The sequence below is a fragment of the Podarcis vaucheri genome (genome assembly GCF_965113315.1).
Source record: "Podarcis vaucheri genome assembly, chromosome: 13".
Taxonomy (NCBI): Eukaryota; Metazoa; Chordata; class Lepidosauria; order Squamata; family Lacertidae; genus Podarcis; species Podarcis vaucheri.
The window spans coordinates 10737540-10756611 of record NC_138751.1 but is presented as its reverse complement, the minus strand read 5'-3'; the positions used below and the strand labels follow the sequence as shown (position 1 = coordinate 10756611).

At 46.0% G+C, this 19072-nt stretch overlaps 3 protein-coding genes across 3 annotated transcripts; 1 reads left to right on the top strand and 2 right to left on the bottom strand.

Moving 5' to 3' along the window:
* Positions 1-1368: 1368 nt before the first annotated feature.
* On the top strand, positions 1369-2295 carry LOC309517418 (olfactory receptor 10G6-like; the record flags this gene model as incomplete). Its single annotated transcript, XM_082196655.1, has 1 exon — positions 1369-2295. The coding sequence occupies one exon, from the start codon at positions 1369-1371 to the stop codon at positions 2293-2295; it is 927 nt and encodes a 308-aa protein (XP_082052781.1).
* A 4681-nt stretch (positions 2296-6976) lies between these two features.
* LOC309517416 (olfactory receptor 10G6-like) lies at positions 6977-17800 on the bottom strand (the record flags this gene model as incomplete). Its single annotated transcript, XM_082196653.1, has 2 exons — positions 6977-7632; positions 17515-17800. 2 exons carry the CDS (start codon positions 17798-17800, stop codon positions 6977-6979), a joined length of 942 nt encoding a protein of 313 aa, XP_082052779.1.
* Positions 13082-14041, bottom strand: LOC309517417 (olfactory receptor 10G6-like; the record flags this gene model as incomplete). Its single annotated transcript, XM_082196654.1, has 1 exon — positions 13082-14041. The coding sequence occupies one exon, from the start codon at positions 14039-14041 to the stop codon at positions 13082-13084; it is 960 nt and encodes a 319-aa protein (XP_082052780.1).
* Positions 17801-19072: the final 1272 nt, after the last annotated feature.

Genomic DNA, 19072 nt, shown 5'->3' with positions numbered 1-19072 from the left:
CTCTTGGTAAAACATCAGGTGAGTCTTCTGAACAGAAACAAACTGAAATGATATAAATGATTTAAGGTTGACAACAACAAATTCACTTCTTCCAGAAGTTCTCACCATTCCTCTTGGAACTATCACCAGGTTCTATAGCAAGCGTGTCATCAAAGAGTTCATTTAGCCAATAGCTGTCCGAAAACTGTATTGAATAGCATCTCCCAACTGTGTTTATGGAAGAAGATGGAACGAAGGGCAGGATATGCATTTAATAAATAATAAGATTAAAAAATTGAGAATAGTTTTTCAAGAGCTGTATCATGGCAAAATCATTAGTATGCTAATGTTGGATTATATGTGACTTGTATGCATTGTTGTTTTTTCCAGCTTATCACTGAACTCCAATAAGCTGACTCAAGGGCAGGAAATAACTGTTGAGGAGTGGGCCCTATGGATGCAGAAGCCAACTGAACTCAAGTGGAAAAGCCAGGCTTTCCCCCCACATTTGTTACCAAGTGGTTTGTAATGGATACACAAGTTGGTGAAAGGATGTCAGAACCACATTATAGCCAAGCCTTGGGTGAATGCATCCTTCCATACCAAATCTGATGATGGATTTTATGTCTGGCTGATTCTGACAAGGAGATTTATTGCCAATCTTTCACCTGACGTTGACTTATTAAGCCAAGATTTTTTCAGCCTTTTAAAACTGGGCTCTTCCTGGTGCCTGTTGCTAGTTCCTACAGTTGAATGTAGAGAGCCTTTTAGTTCTGTTCTTTTCTCTAACACAGTTAGAAAGGAAACTCCCCTTCCTTCTCTCAAACAACACATAGGGAAACAAGAGTGGAAAGCAACACCTCTTTGTCTCTTGTGGTGCAGTTACCACCCCAAATCTCATGCTGTTCAGCAATGATCTGCTACCTGGGTTCATTAAGATATTAACAAAGGTCTAAGTTGTTGCTGGGACAGTGGTGCCCATTGGAAATGGTAGGAGAAAAGGCAAGAAGACAGACAGTGGGTGGTGTCAGAGCCAATGACAGAGCGAACAAATGCAAGTTTTCCCTAGAACTCCTCTGGGCAAGTAAGAGACAAAGGAAGAGGAAGCAGGCAGGCCCTTGGATCAGTTGTGACTAGGAAGACAGGAAGGTGGGTGTTGGCTGAGAGCAGACTGAGATAGGGTTGGTAGTGGTCCATTCACCTTAATGGACTTGTTTCCATGGTGCTGGGAGGAGGCCAACAACTGCTTCTATAGATCATGTCCTTCCCTAGAACTGTATAGCTGTCACCTACTTTTGGAAAACGTTGTCATCAGTAGTGATATCTCACCTTCTCATTCACTTCCAAAATGTTAATCAAACTTATCTAACTGATATTAATATCTTACCAATGGAGTGTGCAAATGAAACAGCACCCACAGAGTTCGTCCTCTCAGGGTTCCAATACCCACCAGAAATGAAGGTCCCTTTGTTTCTCTTCTTCTTGCTCATGTTCCTGCTGACCCTGTCTGGAAATTCTCTCATTCTCTGGGTGGTGGCTTCTGACCTCCAGTTGCACAAGCCCATGTACTGGTTCCTCTGCCACCTGTCCATCCTGGACATGGCTTTCTCTTCTGTCGTCGTCCCCAAAGTGATTGCAGGATTCATCCCTGGTGGAAAGGTCATCTCCTTCACAAGTTGCATCTCTCAGTTATTTTTCTTCAACTTCCTCGGATGTGCAGAAAGTCTCCTTTACACCTTGATGGCTTATGATCGCTTCTTGGCCATTTGTAAGCCTCTCCATTACAGCAACATCATGAATTGGAAAGCCTGCCTTGGCCTCTCCGTGGGGACAGTGATTGGAGGCTGTTTGAACTCAATTATACAGACAACCCTCACCTTCCGTTTGCCATATGGGCAAAGAAATGATGTTGACTATATCTTATGTGACATCCCTGCAATGTTGAAGCTGGCTTGTTCTGATACAGAGTTCAATCAGATGATGGTGTTGATAGATATTGGCAGTGTGGCAATGACTTGCTTCCTCCTTATATTGACCTCCTATGTCTACATTATCTCAGCTATTTTGAGGATCAGCAGCAGGGAAGGGCGTCGACGGGCCTTCTCAACCTGCACAGCCCATCTTACTGTGGTGGGAATATATTACCTACCTGTGGTTTATCACTACCTGAGGCCAGCTTCTCAGGACTCCATGGATCCTGTGGTTTGTGTGTTCTACACCACAATAACCCCATTTTTGAACCCGCTCATCTATACACTTAGAAATAAGGAAATGAAGACTGCTGTGGTGAAAAGGTGGGGTGGGATTGCCATGTAAAGAACCCCCCATGTGTGCAATTCTGTTTTCTGTTCCTTTTGACACATCAAGTCCAGTGTTAGAAACTGAGATATGAAAGCTAGGAGCTAAATGGCACCTTAAACCTAAGTTATGGGTGGAACAACTTCATGTCTAGGCTCACTTTTTTTATAACAAGGATACAAAGTTGAAAATGAATGAACTGCAGCTAAAATATTATGTTCATTTTTCACATAGTCTAGTCCTTCTCCTGCCCACCCCCCTAATATTCTTAAGAGGGTCCCTTCCCCAGTCTTCAGAGAGTGGCTGGAAGTGGGGAGGCAGAAAAAGGTCCTCCTTTCCTTCCACTCTGCAGTTTTAATCTGAAATCTTAGGCAATGTACAGCACCCAGAGCTCAGAAACTGCTTGCACTAATGAGATTCCCTGTCACAAAATGTGCCTAGAACAATGGGAGTCTCCAACCCTGATCAAGTCAAGTCTGATTGACTTCACCATGTGGGCCTAGGGAGTGATCAATGCTTCAGTGGAGGAGGCAGGACTACCCACCTGTCTTGAAAGAGGCTGTCGTCCATCCCCTCCTTAAGAAGACTTCCCTGGACCCGGAAGTGCTAAACAGCTATTGCCCAGTGGCTCATTTTCCCTGTTTAGGTATGGCGCTTTAGAGGGTTGTAGCAGTCCACCTTCAAGCATGGTTGGAGGAGACTGAATTTCTGAATACATTTCAGCCTAGTTTAAGGCCCAGTTATGGCACTGAAACTGCTCTGGTCATCCTGGTTGATGACATTTGCTAGGAGAGAGATGCAGGGAGTGTGACCCTGCTCATTCTTCTTGATCTTTCACAGTTGTTTTGATGGCATTGACAATTGTATCTTTCTGGAACAGCTCCCAGAGATGAATGTTGGGGGCATTTGAATTCATCTGATCTGCTCCTACCTCCAGGACTGTTTCCAGAAAGTAGTTACGAAAGGTCATTTTTCAACACCCTCAGATGTTCCATTTTGTTTCCTTTTGCTATTGAACATCTACATGCAGCTGCTGGGAGTTGTGATCAGGGGTTTTGGAGTGAAGTGCCATCAATATGTGGGTGAGACTCAGCTCCCTCTGAATTTGGAGGGAAAGCTGACTTGCCAGACAGGTGTTTTGAGGCAGTGATGGGCTGTATTTGGGTCAACAAATTGAAGCCTCTTCTGGGTAGAGTTACATTACCCTGAAAGGAGCCGATTCTTAGCTTGGGAATGTTCCTAGATCCAACATTGACATTTGGAGCTCAGGTAGTCTTGGTGACCAAGAGTGCCTCTTTCCAGCTATGGCTGTTTCACCAGCTACAGCCCAATTTGGACAGAGATGACTTAGCTATAGTACTCCATACTCTGGTAACTTCCAGGTTGGATTATTATCTGGACCTGCCCTTGAAGATGACTCAGAATTGGTCCAAAATGCAGCCGCCATTGGCTGGGGTTACCTTTAGAACTCATATATCCCCTGTTCTAAAACAGCTTCTTTGGCTGTCAGTATGTTTATGGATGCCCATGTTAGTGTTTAACAACCTAAATGACATAGGCTCTAAATATGGGACATGCTGACTTTATCTCCACATACCGTACCGTATGTAAAGATCAACAGAGGGGGCCTGTGGCGATCACCCAGGGTCCCTGGACGTTTGACAGTCTATTGATCCCTGTGCCACCACTGTGCTCGCTTCCCCGCTGCCACCAACCCGTTGCTCTCGGGTACACACTGAGTCCAGACAGTTATTAAAATTGAACCAAATAAACAAGTTTATTTTATAAGCGTTAACAAGTTTATGGTTTCTCAGATAAAATTCTTGTCAGTTTCTTAACTTTAGTTTCTTTACCGGCCTATACCTTCCTAATACCTTCTGACTGATTATATCAACTGTTTGAATAACTCCTCTTAACAGATTCTCTCACTCTCTCACATCAGACTAGCCCAACCCACAGACTTATCGTCTCTTCTCTTCTCTAACTCCAGACTGACTTCTCAACAACTCTAACTCTAACTCTAACTCCTCCCCTTGGGTTCCTATTGGTTAGTCATTTTACACTTAGTTAACCCTTTCCTTATGAACCCAGTATGATGTCACACACCTAGGAAGGCAAACGCCACAGGGCCCCCCTGGAAGTTCCACCTCCCTGAGAAGTTTGGGTGGCGGTGGCCCAGGAGAGGGCATTCTTTGTGACAGCCCCTAAGTTGTGGGATTCCATCCCAACAGAGGTGCACCTGGCTTCTTCACTATGCAGCTGGTAGCAAATGCTAAAGACACATCTCTTTACCTTGGTTTTCACATAATGCACAGATTGGTGAAAATAACATGCAAAATGCATCATATTAGGGATGATATGCTTTGTAGAGAGGTGTAAATTGAGGAAAACTGAATCCACAACGTTACAATAAATCCACATTAAGATGCTGGTGAATTTTCTGGTGTTTCTATTTATTTAATAATAATAATTGGAAACTGATGTGGGAACATGGAACTCATACTTGAATAAGAAACTGAGATTGATGTCCTGGGTGTGCAGTCAAAATGGTCTCCAGCCTCTTCAGCAGCCTCCGTTTTTGTAGCTGGAGTCTATCAGGGTCCTGCCCTCCCAGGCTCCGCCCACCATTTGACCTGACTCCATCCACCATTAGCTGCAGTCCCCAGTCCAACGGTACAATGGTCTGATTGAGGGACGAACACTCCTTTTATCCCCAAGGAGCAGACCTGAGGGAAGTCCTCATGAAGACTCAGTCAGCTCCACCCCTGGGTGTGCCCGCCCCTAAGCCCACCTGCCATTGGCCAATCCACAGGTGGCCTGAATTCAAATTATCCAACTGCTGTGAGAGGCTGCTGCATCTCTCATCGGCTGGAAAAATGTGGCTGCAGCAAAGGCCACAGAGGTGGGGCAGGGCCATGCCGCAATGTTATGCCATCATGGAAAGTAGGTGGAACTGTCCAATTGCTGTGAGTCAGTGGTGCCTCACTGGTAAAAATAAAATAAAAGCCCTAGCTCTCCTGCCAGTTCTCCATGGTGGCAGGATCACCTGCCCGTTTATTTCACTTAGTGATTAGAGAAAGAACATCTAACATATCTCTATGTGATTGAGAATTATTTCAGCCTGAAAGTCTCGTCATAAGTATTTGAGCCAAAATCTATGTCAACACATGCTGAGACCATGATCTACAGGAATACAGAGAGCTGCCATATACTGTGTCAGACCATTGGCCCATCTGGCTAAGTATTGTCAACACTGACTGGCAGCTGCTCCCTGGAGTTTCAGGCAGTGAATCTTTCTCTATCCTACTAGGAGAAAAAGGGGTGGTGGCGGCTGGACCTTGGACCTTCTGTAGGCAAGGCAAATGTTCTGTGTATACCCCAAAGGCATCTGATTGGCTACTGTAAGAATAGGATGCTGAACTTAGATGAGTCTTTGTTCTAATCCAGCAAGGCTTATGTTCCTTGAGTGACAGGTTAGACTAATAACAACAACAACAACAACTCCTTCAGCCTACCTTTCCGGAGAACTATGGATTATATGAAGGTGGGGGTAGGTGTGGGGATTGGCTGAAAGGTGTTGCAGAAATAAATTCTAGCAGACACAATTCCACTCAGTCCTGCTTAGATTAAATGAGTGGCACTCAGTTCCTGTTGAAATCAACAAGATAATAACTCATGAGTAACGGTGTCAGATTGATTTCAGTGGGACTGAGCTTAGACTAGATATAAACCAACTGTCAGGAGCTGCTGTATTTTGTGAGTATATATGTCTACTCCATGTATTCAACCAATGAGCTGCAGGGGCCAGCAAATAACTTTCTGGACTGGCTGCTCATTGGATCATCTTGAACCTGTTCTTCTTCAGCTCTGATGTGTTTCTTCTTCAGTCCTGCTGGGTTTTCAGTTCTGGCCAATAGCCCGTCTCATAGCTCCTGGTTTCTGGCTGCTGAGGTCTGCCAAACCCCTGCCCAAAACTCAGCCTTTCCACAAACAACATTGTTTGCAAATAATTGTTCCTCCGGAGAGTTCTTAACAAGAATCACAACTCAATGAGGGTTTGAGATCCATTGGCTCCCCTCACCTGGTTTAGCCAACCAGTTGAAGCCTTTTCCTGGGGTGTGGACTCTGTTGCATGCTGACAGCTTCTAGGAACCACAGGTGAAAGCTGAGTGCAGAGTGGGGGCCAAAAGTGGAGAAACTACCTTGAAGGAGCATGACATGTCCCCCACCAGAGGGACTACCACTCCCCTAACACTGCTGTTTATTGTATAGGAAAGCACAACTTCAGTTTGCCTTCAAATGCAAAGTGAATAGAAATTCTTCCCCATCTGTACTCTGTAGTAAATGAGTTTAGATCTGCAGCCTCAGACATTTATGTTGCAGTCTGGAAGGCAGCCATGGATAAGCAGCAGTCGCCTGGAGAAGGACTGTATAAACTGAGCTTTAAATGCATGCATGGAAACAGATGAGTGGTGCAAACAAATGAGAATTTGTGGTTACAGATCGTTACTCTTCATCTTGCAGGCAAAGGTTGCAAATGACAGAAAAAAAGACAGTAGAGCTCAGGTGAGTATCCCATGCTCAAGAGCTGCTTGCAAACAGTGGAGATGTTCTTAACCGTTGGAACGCAAGAGTAGGTTTTAGAAAAACTCGTTTATTTTCTCTGATTTTCAATAAAACTAATTGCAATAACAAGAACTCAGTTAGTTAAGTGAGCGCTGTGCTTTCTACTGCACAATTTCTTCACGCCAACTTTCATCTCATTGTTCCTCAGAGTGTATATGAGAGGGTTTAAGAGAGGGGTCAATGCTGTGTAGAACACAGCAACAATACCATCAAGGGAGTCCTGAGATGGTGGACGCAGGTAGTTGTAAACCACAGGGACATAATAGATAACCACCAAGGTGATATGGGCTGTACAGGTGGAGAAGGCACGTTGTCTCCCTGTGGCAGTGGGAATCCTCAGGATGGCAGAAATAATATACACGTAGGAGGTCAGGATCAGGAGGGAGCAGGTAACAGCCACTACTTCAACGTCAACCGAAATCACCATCTCATTGATGGATGTGTCAGTACAGGCCAGCTTCAGCACAGCTGGGATGTCACAGAAGATGTAGTTCACCTGACTTCCTCGTCCATATGGCAAATGGAAGGTGAGGTAGGTCTCTACCACAGAGTGCAGGCAGCCTCCAAACCAGGCGCCAACAGAAAGACAGGTGCCCAGACGATGGTTCATGATGGTGCTGTAGTGGAGTGGCTTGCAGATGGCCAGAAAGCGATCAAAAGCCATCACAGTGTACAGCAAGCACTCTGAACAGCCCAGGGTGTGGAAGAAGAAGAGCTGGGTTGCACATTCTGTAAAGGAAATGTCCCCATTGCCCTTGAGCATCCAGGAAATCATCTTGGGCACCACCACTGAGCAGATCATCATATCTATGATGGACAGATGGCAGAGGAACCAGTACATAGGCTTGTGCAAACTAGGTTCCAGTGCAACCACCAAGAGGATCAAGCCATTTCCAAAAAGAGACAATATATACATGAGGAAGAAGAAGGTGAGCAACAGGATCTTTAGCTCTTTGGGATATTTAAACCCCATAAGTTCAAAATGTTCAAGCACTGATGTTACATTTCCACACTCCATTCAGGCAATACTTATTATTCTGAAACCTTTGCCAATCTACTGTCAATCACCTGTCTGCTTCAGATGCCACTATCCTAGCTCCCTATAACACCCTTTCCCCCCACTCCAGTAGTCCTTGAACATAAACTGAAAGAACCAAAATGCTCAGTAAGACATTACTATTTCAGACACACAGGGATGTACCCAATCAAGTTCTACTCATACTATACCTCTTGAAATTCATTTACATTATTTTCAATATATTTGCTTTGAACATGACTAACATTGGATAAAACCTCTGGTATAAAGGGAGGAGACAGCTATTTAGCAGACCCCCAACACATTTTTTTCATTTTGTCCTTGAGAGCAAAATTAGCAGAAACATCCTGGTTTTGAAACATAGGCTGTGAATGGGCTGTTGTTAGCTGGAATGCTCCTGTGATGATAGTTTACCCATCACTGTTCATTACATCATTTTATCCCCCTTCCTCTGGAGCAGCAGCTGATGGCTGATATATTGAACAGAGCAGAGGATCTTCAAGAGAAGTGCTGCCTTTTACTCTTCTTACTCCTACAAATGAAACAACTCAGTCTATCCAGATCTCACCTAACATATAGAAAAAACAGATATGTGGGTTTCAGTGGAGTGGAAACAAGGTCAGTTAGCTGAAGATCTTTGGTGATAACCATCATGTGCATGAATCTAGAAAGCTTGTAACAAAATACAACCTGTATTATTTTATCAGTCATTAGTACCCAGTTGGCATACAAGATATCCCATCCTACTCATCCCCCTCCTCCTTAAAATAAAGGTTCCTTCAAATTCCCTTCATCAGCTTTTGGGTAAGAGATAGCTTTGTTGGCAATGAGTTATCAAAAATATTGGGCATATTCTTCTGATATAGTTGTCTGGGTTCAAAGCAAGCACCCACCTGATATAAATGGGAAGAAGAGCCTAGGCAATTGGCTTCCTCCTGAACACCTGTCCTCAGGTACTCATATTTATCCCCTACCTACATTGCTTTCTTTTCCTTATCCCCACACTGCCATTTCATTTTGCATGTTGTGGGACATAAGCTTGTGTGGCATGGCATGATCTTGAGTTAATGATGATAGGAGCTGAAACCCCAGAAGTCCTTATTAAAGTGTTACTTCCTTTGGGGGAACGTCAAGGAACCATTCCATGATGCAACCCTTTGAATATTTATGCACATCACAATTATATTCATTTGAACACTTCTTGGGAGGGAAGGTTGTTGACCCATCCATATTTGACTTTCCACATTATTGCTCAGCGGAAAGTGGAGGTAACAAGGCAGCCATCTGAACACTCCACTGTAGCTCCAGCTGCCATGGCAAGTGCTGCCAAGAGCAGTGGAGAACTACATCATTTAACCCACAGTAAACACTGTCAACTTCAGCAGCAAAATACATAGTTCAGTCCACAGTACTGTTCCATTCCCATTTGTTTTCCAACCTTGCTGACCAAAGCAGAGATGATTAGGGCATAAAATGAACCCCTTCCCTCAGCAGTGATTGAATTAATCAAAATTAAATAACTTATAACTAAGTACCAGTTTATGATAAGTACCTGTCAAAGACAGGGATGGCTTCAAATCTGAAGGATCCTTAGGCAGCCCTCTCTGCTGTTCTTCCCTCTATTGCTGGGCCCTTCCTCTCTTCCCCTTCTCCCTTCCATTGCTGTGTCCTCTTTAAATTGGCTCACAGTCGGCCCTAGTATAGCATTGCATTGTCATTATACTGGGCATATATATTGTGACACACCACCCCAATCTCCATGAGCAGTGTGCGATTCCAGTGGTTCCAGGTGCGCTTGACCCAGAATCTGTGTTTCCGATTGGACAATGAGGCACAGTGGAGACTGTAGTGTCTTTGTGATATTTGGTTTATTTACACATATAAACAACCTGAGTCTAGATGGAGAGAGTGTGGAGCATTCACATTGTAAGAGGGTTTCTTGCTTCTCCCATTGGCCTCAGAACAGAGAAACCAGCCCTGCTCTCGGTCTCTTTGTTTCAGCCTGTCTCAGTCAGCCCACAGGGTGCTCTTTGCCCCCTTCCTCTTCCTTGTCTCCACTAAAAGACTGTAAGGGATTTCCTCTCCCACCCACATCAGGCAGGCTGAAATCCTAAACCCTTTTTTGGTCTCTGCCCACTAGCACACAGCTGGAGGAGGGACCCCACTCTTCTTTGTTGTCTGGCACTTAATGTCCTCACTCACTAGGGGCTGCTGGCCTTGCTTGCTTTGCTCACCTACCCTCCAACCCTTTTGCCATCCCGCTTCCCACCATCTCACCAACCCCTTGTCTCTTTAGAGCTCACCGAATCTCCTCCCTCTACAACACATCTGCCCCATCACCTATCTTCTCCAAGCTCACCCCAAATGCCTCCCCCTCTTCTCACAGCTCACCCCAAAACAGCTCCCCTAACAGCTTGCCACAGCACCCACTCTTTAAAAAAATAAAATAAAATAGGGAGGGGCTTCATAGAATGGTTTTTTGAAGCGGCTGCTCCCTCCATTAGATGTTTCTGCAGCCATGTTTAATATAATTGGGAGAGGCACTGCACAGAGTGACTCGTGAAACGCTTCTCCCCTCTATTAATCCTTGCTGTAGCCATGTTTCACAGTGGGGAGGGGTACTTAGCCCCTACTTTCCTCCATTAAATGGCTCACCTGGGTGGCTGCCACCCTGTTGTCATTTGGTTGGCATAGGCAGCCACATAAACTAAAACGTGATGATAGCCTTGCATTTTTCTCTATATAGGAAAATCTCTCTCTCTCTCTTACTGATTTACCACTTTTAAAAATTTGGTTAGTGATATTTTGTATTGTATTTGATTTTTTTTCTGTATACTGTTTTGAGGTGGTTGTCGTCGTCTTTGAGTTCTGTTTGGTATCCCATTTTTATTTATTTTCTATACACTTTGTATATTGATTTAAGATTCCTTTATGCTGTATTTGATTTTAATATTGTATATTGATTCAAGGTTTTATTTGTATTGTGTTTGATATGCATTTTATACAAGGTTTGGATATTCTATTGTTTGATATTTGGCCATACTTTGTACAATGTTCTGAAATTGCACTTGATTTCTATTTTCTCTCATCTCTTTATGAGTCTCATGAATAGAGAGCAAGTTAGATATTCCCCAAATAAGTAAATATAAATATAAATATAAATATACATTTACATGCATATGTTAGTGACTCTCCAGACTGGGCCCAATCAATCAAACTTTTCAACCCAATTACCATATTTTTCGCCCTATAGGACGCACCGGCCCGTAGGACGCACCTAGATTTTTTTTTGGGGGGGAAATAAAGGATTTTTTTTATTTCCCCCCCCCCAGGCATGGGGCTGGGGCGGGGGAAGTCCAAGCATCCCCCACCCCAGAACAGGCAGCTCTCCGCAAGCCGTTGGAGGCCAGTTTGAAGTCGCGCCGGGCTCCCACAGCTTGCGGTGAGCTGCACGAAGCCTGCTCTGGGAGCATGCGGGGCTGGGGGAGGGGGAAGCCCAAGCTTCCCCCGTCCCCAGACTCCAGAATGGGTCCCAGAGCGATCCCGAAGCTGTGCGCAGCTTCGCGATTGCTCTGGGAGCTTCCGGGGGCTTCCCCCGTCCCCAGCCCCCAGAACAGCCCGCGCTGCACCTCCCCACTGTCCCCCGAGCTTGCGGGGCTGGCGGTAGGGAGAAACGGGCTTCTCCCACCGCCAGCCTCCAAACCACATCGGGAAACAGTGGGATGGCAGCGTTCCCCCTCCCCGCTGTCCCCCGAACTTGTGGGGCTGGCGGTGGGGCTCTCCTGAAGCCTGGAGAGCGAGAGGGGTCGGTGCGCACCGACCCCTCTCACTCTCCAGGCTTCAGTGAAAGCCTGCATTCGCCCCATAAGACGCAGGCACATTTCCCCTTCATTTTTTGGAGGGGAAAAAGTGCGTCCTATAGGGTGAAAAATACGGTAGTTAAACATATTCCACTGAAATCTGTGGGACATGGATGTCACTGTGGTTGGATCCAGGAGTGGTATATTGGAATGATTGACACAAAGATTTCAACATGGCAACACTCTAGGGCAATTCATTTGAGGAGACTAAAAGGAAGACAAGTGCCATTAAAATGAAGCATTCAATCATGAAATATGCTGGGGAAGAAATAGATGCTGTGATTCCTTTCACTTCAAGGGCAGAAGATACTTAGGAAGGAGCACCCTGCATCTTGTACAATTGAATCCTCCGGTTACCAGCTGAGAAACAGCATCAGCCTCTCCAGCAGTGATTCCCTAGTGACTTGCTTTCAAAGGCATTCTGCCTGTGATACTGGAGGCAATGAAACCATCGTGGCTAGTAGCCACGAACAACCTTAAATTCACTCTATGATGCTGCCTATCACAACATTTTCTGTTGTGGTGGTTTTGAGTTGTTGTCTCAAAAGACAATGGAGTGGGAATTGTAGTCCAACAACTTATGGAGAATGCCCCATTTGTTACCCCTGCTTCACAGTTAGTATTTGAAAATAACCAGGTCCCAGTGGTTTACTCCACTGTAGCAGGTTTCCATTAGTTCCACTGCATCTATGTTCTCATTGACAACCAGGCACTCCAGCTGACACATTTTGGCTGAAAAGCTTTTAACATTAACTTATAAAGACCAACAGATTCTCTCTCTCTCTCTCTTAATGGCTCTGGCATGTATGTTTCCCCTTCAAATTTCATTGGTCTCTTTCAATAGCTGTTGTTGTTGTTGTTGTTGTTGTTGTTGTTGTTGTTGTTGTAAAATTAAATTTATATACTGCCCATCATCCATAGATCTCAGGGCTATTATGTGCTATTGCACTTTGATTGCTTAGTTCTATCCAGCCACCTTTGGACCAGTCAGAAATATTTTCATCCTAATCACTTAGGGATGATTCATCCTGAACCAGAAGTTGCTTAGATCCTATTAGATTTCCCCCAGTTCCATCTTCTCACAATACAAAAAGCCAACAGATGAATAGTTTAGACAAAGAATATTTTTAGGTTTGAGATTTCTATTTACAACAGGTAAAAGGAGGGAATAGAGATCAGGGAAATGTTCCATGTTCAGATTTTTTGTTGTCTCTAGCTATTCCTAAAATACCCATATCTACTTAACAGTTGGACTGCAAGGATTTCTCAATATATAATGTTTTCAAGAAGATGATCTCACATGGTTAAGGGAGTGCTGTGGTTTCCTACTGCACAATTTCTTCACACCAACTTTCATCTCATTGTTCCTCAGAGTGTATATGAGAGGGTTTAAGAATGGTGTCACCGCTGTGTAGAACACAGCAATGGTCCCATCAAGGGACTCCTGAGATGGTGGACGCAGGTAGTTGTAAACCACAGGGACATAGAATATCACCACCAAAGTGATATGGGCTGTGCAGGTGGAGAAGGCACGGTGTCTCCCTGTGGCAGTGGGAATCCTCAGGATGGCACAAATGATATACATGTAGGATGTGAGGATCAGGAGGAAGGAAACCAAAGACACAATCCCAATGTCAACAAAAGTCACCAGCTCATGGAAGGATGTGTCTCCACAGGCCAGCTTCAGCACAGCTGGGATGTCACAGAAGATGTAGTTCACCTGGTTCCCCCGTCCATATGGCAAATGGAAGGTGAGGTAGGTATGTACCATAGAGTGCAGGCAGCCTCCAAACCAGATGCCAATAGAGAAGTTGAAGCAAATCTGATGGTTCATGATGGTGCCGTAGTGGAGTGGTTTGCAGATGGCCAGAAAGCGATCAAAGGCCATCACGGTGTACAAGAAGCATTCTGTGCAGCCCAGGAAGTGAAAGAGGAAGAGCTGGGACACACAACCTGTGACGGAGATGACCCCATTGCCCTCTATCAGCCAAAAAATCATCTTGGGCACCACCACTGAGCAGATCATCATATCCAGCACAGACAGATGGCAGAGGAACCAGTACATAGGCTTGTGCAAATGAGGTTCCAGGGCTACCACCAGAAGGATCAAGCCATTTCCAGAAAGAGATAATATATACATGATGGAAAAGAAGGTGAGCAACGGAAACTTTAGCTCTTTGGGATATATGAATCCCACAAGTTCAAAATGTTCAAACACTGATGTTACATTTCCACACTCCATTTAGGCAGCACTCATCTTAGCAGAACAGAACGGATGGTGATAATGGTCACAAACTGAAGGAAAACCAAAGTCAGCATCTCTTGGTGGGATGTGTCAGCTCAGGCTAGTTTTCGCCTAGATCTTCCATCAGTGGGTGGATGCAAATTTCAGTTATGTCTAACAACTCCTTTAATGTGCCAGTCTTTTATTGCCACATGATATAAATGGCAAGAGAGTCCTAATATGCTCTTGTATTATGCATCTACCCCTCTTGTTCTGATCACCCATCTTTATAATCTTCTTTTTGTTCCCTCTCTGCTCTCTTCTTATCTTGTGTCTCTTAGGTTACCAAGCCCTGGCCATTGGGGTGCTCTTGAGTTAATAACAGCTGAAACTCCAGAGGGCCTCATTAAAATGTTGATTCATTTGTGGGAACCATGGGAACCATTCCATAATGGAACCTTGTGTTTAGTTATGTGACTTACTAGGCAGCATAAGTGGTGATGGTGGATACATTATGTGGTTGGTATATGTAAGGTGTGATGGGGCATGTGTGTGTTTGTGTGTGTGTGAAACCACTCTTTACCCCCCTTCCCACTATGTCCCCTAATCCTAAGTTCCTGAATTCAATGACTTGACCTAGCACCTGATGTTCAGCAAGCAGAAGAACTGTCCCATTGATCAGGCAAATGAACATGGCCAGGATTTTTATATTTATGCTAGATGTGGCCAATCCAGGCAGTACATTACTCAAATATGTTTCAACAGAAGCCTGAGAACAAGCTGTGTTAATTATGAACCCCCAAATTTGGAATTTCCTCCAAACCTCCCAAAGAACAGAGTAAATAATACATCAAACTCGGGTACCTTATTAACAGTGCTTGAAATCCAACCTTGTTCAATTTACTCCTAATCTGGGCCAAAGTTTTGCAATTCTTTTGCAGAATTTGCAGTGCAAATTTCATGTTTTGCAGAGCCCCCAAAACTGAATAGCTGCAAAATGCTGTAAAACTTTGGCCCAATTTTGGAGTAAATCGGACAAAGTTGGATTTTGAGGTGTTAGCCACATGTTCTTATGTTCGTGTTTTATCTACCCCATTTCCAGTCCATGCTTTATTTTAACCCTTTATATCTTTTTCAAAACAGTTTATTAGAGAAAATTAGTATCTGAAAACATTACATAGTGCACTTCAGCAATACACTATGAATATAACATTGGCATCAATGCAAATATGTCCAATCCTGAGAACTATGATTTATGATGAACGGATCTTTATTTGTTTACTGAAGAAGTGTGACTCAAAATATTTACTAAAAATATCAATTTATTTTTTATTTGTTAGTATTAATGTAACAGAAAAGCAAAATCTTTTAAAATAAAATAAAATAGTTTTTCAACCCAAGAATGTGGATAGTCATCAGGGAGATGCTTATACAATCAAGGTAAGTAAAATTATACACATGTGTCAAGGGCTGCCTCAGGTCTCAGCTCACAAAAGACCAACGCCAAGCTCTTCTTATATACAAGGATGTTTATTGCAGTTCATTATTGGTTCCACAACCGAGGCGCGCAGCCCCGCGTCTCTTAGCCTAGACATTTGAAGTCCCCTCTGAATCGGTCCCGCCCCTACACCAGTTTAAGAGGCTTGTGCTAGACCACCTCTTCCTGTCCTTTCTTTTCCGCAGGGTCTTTCTGCCCCCCTGGGTTCCTTCCCTCCTGCTCTCCCCTGACGCGGATTCCTCAGATGCCTGCTCCCCCCTCCTTCGTGCTTTGGGGCCAGGCTCCTCCTCCGGGCTCTCTGCATTTCCGCGCGCCTCCACATTTGAACTTGGCACGCGTTCGCTACCCCTGACCTTCCTTTTGACAGCTACACTACTCCCTGTACTACTCTCCGCCCCTTCCGGCAGGACGTCCTGCCCCGATCTCCTTCCCCTGTCTCCTTCCTGCTCTGCTCCGTGTGTCACACTGGGAACTCCACCCTTCTCACTCCGTTCCTCCTGGGAAGCCGACCCCGATCTCCCACTCCCACTCGGGGTTTCCCTGCTGCTTCCCTGCTCCTGGCAAGTCCCCCCTGTCACCCCCCCTTGGCTTGACCAGGGGTGCCCCCTTCTGGGAATCCTCCGATTCACTTGAGAGACTCATGGAAGACCTCAAGTCATTGTCATCCTCTTCCTCACTGTCCTGGGTTTCTTCCCCATCGCTCTCCGTCTCCCCCCTCACCTGTGCCTCTGTCCCTGAACCCCTGACAACATGTATATTAAACTAAAACATATTTCAGGAGGACCAAACTTCTTTCTTAGGGGCAGGTAAGGAATTGTGCAGAAAAGCAAAAGTTATTTCAACTACAAAACACCCTAGAACATGGCAGACATCCTGAGAAATTCAGAACGGAATGCAAGGGGGGTTCTTCAAAGTACAGCCACATAGTTTTTTTAATATATCATTTAATTATTTTTTGCTTTTCGATCCTACCTTTCAACCAAGGAGTTCAAGGTGAAGTACGTTCTCTTCTTCTCCCCCTTTTATCCTCTCAACAACCCTGTGAGGTTGCTTAGGCTGAAAGATGGTGACTAAGCCAAGGTCACCCAGTGAGTTTCATAGCTGACTGGGAACTTGAACCTGGTTTCCCAAGTGTTAGTCCAACACCCTAACCAATACATGACCCCACACCTTAAACTGAGCATAGACAACACTGGCAGTCACCCCAGGTCCCACAGAACTGGTTGGCTAAGTTCCAGCCTATTCCATCATTGTTTCAGCTCCTGCAACCAATTCATCACACGGTGAAGCCAATCCGACTTGAACTGGCATTCTAAAAAGCAGCTAAAAAGTTGTGTGAAGATGGGTGCTGTTTACTCTGCATTCCCACTCCACTTTTTCACCAGAGCAGTCTTCATCTCCTTGTTCCTAAGTGTGTAGATGAGCGGGTTCAAAAATGGGGTTATCGTGGTGTAGAACACGCACACCACAGCATCCATGGAGTCCTGAGAAGCTGGCCTCAGGTAGTGATAAACCACAGGTAGGTAATATATTCCCACCACAGTAAGATGGGCTGTGCAGGTTGAGAAGGCCCGCCGACGCCCTTCCCTGCTGCTGATCCTCAGAATAGCTGAGATGATGTAGACATAGGAGGTCAAGATAAGGAGGAAGCAGGTCATTGCTACAATGCCAATGTCAATCAACATCACCATCTGATTGAGCTCTGTGTCAGCACAAGTCAGCTTCAACACTGCAGGGATGTCACAGAAGATGTAATCAACGTAGTTTCTCCACCCATATGGCAAATGGAAGGTGAGGGTTGTCTCCATGATTGAGTTCAGGCAGCCTCCAATCACCGTCCCCAAGGAAAGGCCAAGGCAGGCTTTCCAATTCATGATGTTGGTGTAATGGAGGGGCTTACAAATGGCCAAGAAACGATCATAAGCCATCAAGGTGTAAAGGAGACTTTCTGCACATCCAAGGAAGTGGAAGAAAAATAACTGAGAGACGCAACTTGTGAAGGAGATGACTTTTCCACCGGGGATAAATCCTGCAATCACTTTGGGAATGACGACAGAGGAGAAAGCCATGTCCAGGATGGACAGATGGCAGAGGAACCAGTACATGGGCTTGTGCAACTGGAGGTCAGAAGCCACCACCCAGAGAATGAGAGAATTTCCAGACAGGGTCAGCAGGAACATGAGCAAGAAGAAGAGAAACAATGGGACCTTCAACTCTTGTGGGTATGGAAGCCCGGAGAGGACGAACTCTGTTGGTGCTGTTTCATTTGCACACTCCATTGGTAAGAGAGGCAGATTTAGGGGAGTGTGACTGGCTTGGTTGCACGGGACACAGAGCTTCAAGGGTGCTGTAGGGGGTGTTGCAACTATGCTTTAGAATGGAGTGTGAGAAATGGGGGGGGGGCTCTGAATTTTGGGGTTGCACAGGGCGCTGCTGAAATTTGAGGCCGCAAGATCTGCTGCTGTTCGTAAGATACTTTGTGGTAGGTGGGATCATAAACTGGGGGAAATAACAGTGCACAATATTCAGAAATAATCCCAAACTACATTAATATCAGGATTTCATGCACATGATGTTTTTGCCATGATCTCATTCTCCAAAGACTATTGTGAGCTTATTTTATTTTATTACTTATTAAATCCTTAACGCACGGGTGTCAAACACAAGGCCCGCGGGCCGAATCCGGCCCGCCAGACCTCGTCATGTGGCCCGTGTAGCCGCCAGCCCAGCCTGCCCGCTTCCCCCTGCGAGGCGGCGCTCTGTGGGCAGGGACGGGGGGCTGGAAGGTGGGCGGTGGAGAAAGCGAAGGCGCTCTCTTCCCGCGCCGTTACTCGGCCGGCCTGAGAGAAATTTCTGAGGTGGCGGCGGCGGCCTTCATCCAGGCTCAGGGGCGGGACTTTGCCCTCCCGGCGGCCTGGAGCATCTGGAGCTGGGGCGGCTGCGGGACCCGCCAGGCAGCAGCAGCATCGGCGTCGGCGCTTCTTCTCCTTCTCCTCCTTCGTCTTGCTCGCCGCCGCCGCCGCTCTCATCTTGCTCAAGGCAGGCCTGGAGCCAGGTCAACCCAGGCTTCGAGCCCGAGGAGGCGGGCGAAGCGGCCAGGGCGGCTGGCGGGAGCGCGGCGGCGGGGCCCGTGCTGCAGATGGGCGTGGTGGAGTGGGGCCGAGGAGGGGCGCCTTCGCCCTTGGAGCCTGATGCCCGACGCCCGGGAAGGCCCGCCGAGAGCGGGAGGCAGCGGAGGCGCAGGCGGCGCGGTGAAAAGGAGGAAGGTGGAGGGGAAGGCGAAGGCCAGCGGCCTTGCTCTGCCGGAGGCGCCTCGACGCCGACGCTGCATTTCCCTCATGAGGAGACGGGCGAGGAGGTCGCCTCGCAGCCGCCACCGCCTCGCTGCCTCGCCTGGGCCAAAGGGATGGCGCACCGCTTGCGAGGTGAATCGCCGCCCGGCCAGGCCCTTCCGTCGCCCTTCCCGGCTCGCATCTCTCCTGTTTCACCTTATTACTTTTATGTTACTCGCGAGTCTTCTGCTCTGAAGACAGATGCAAATAATCCGTTCA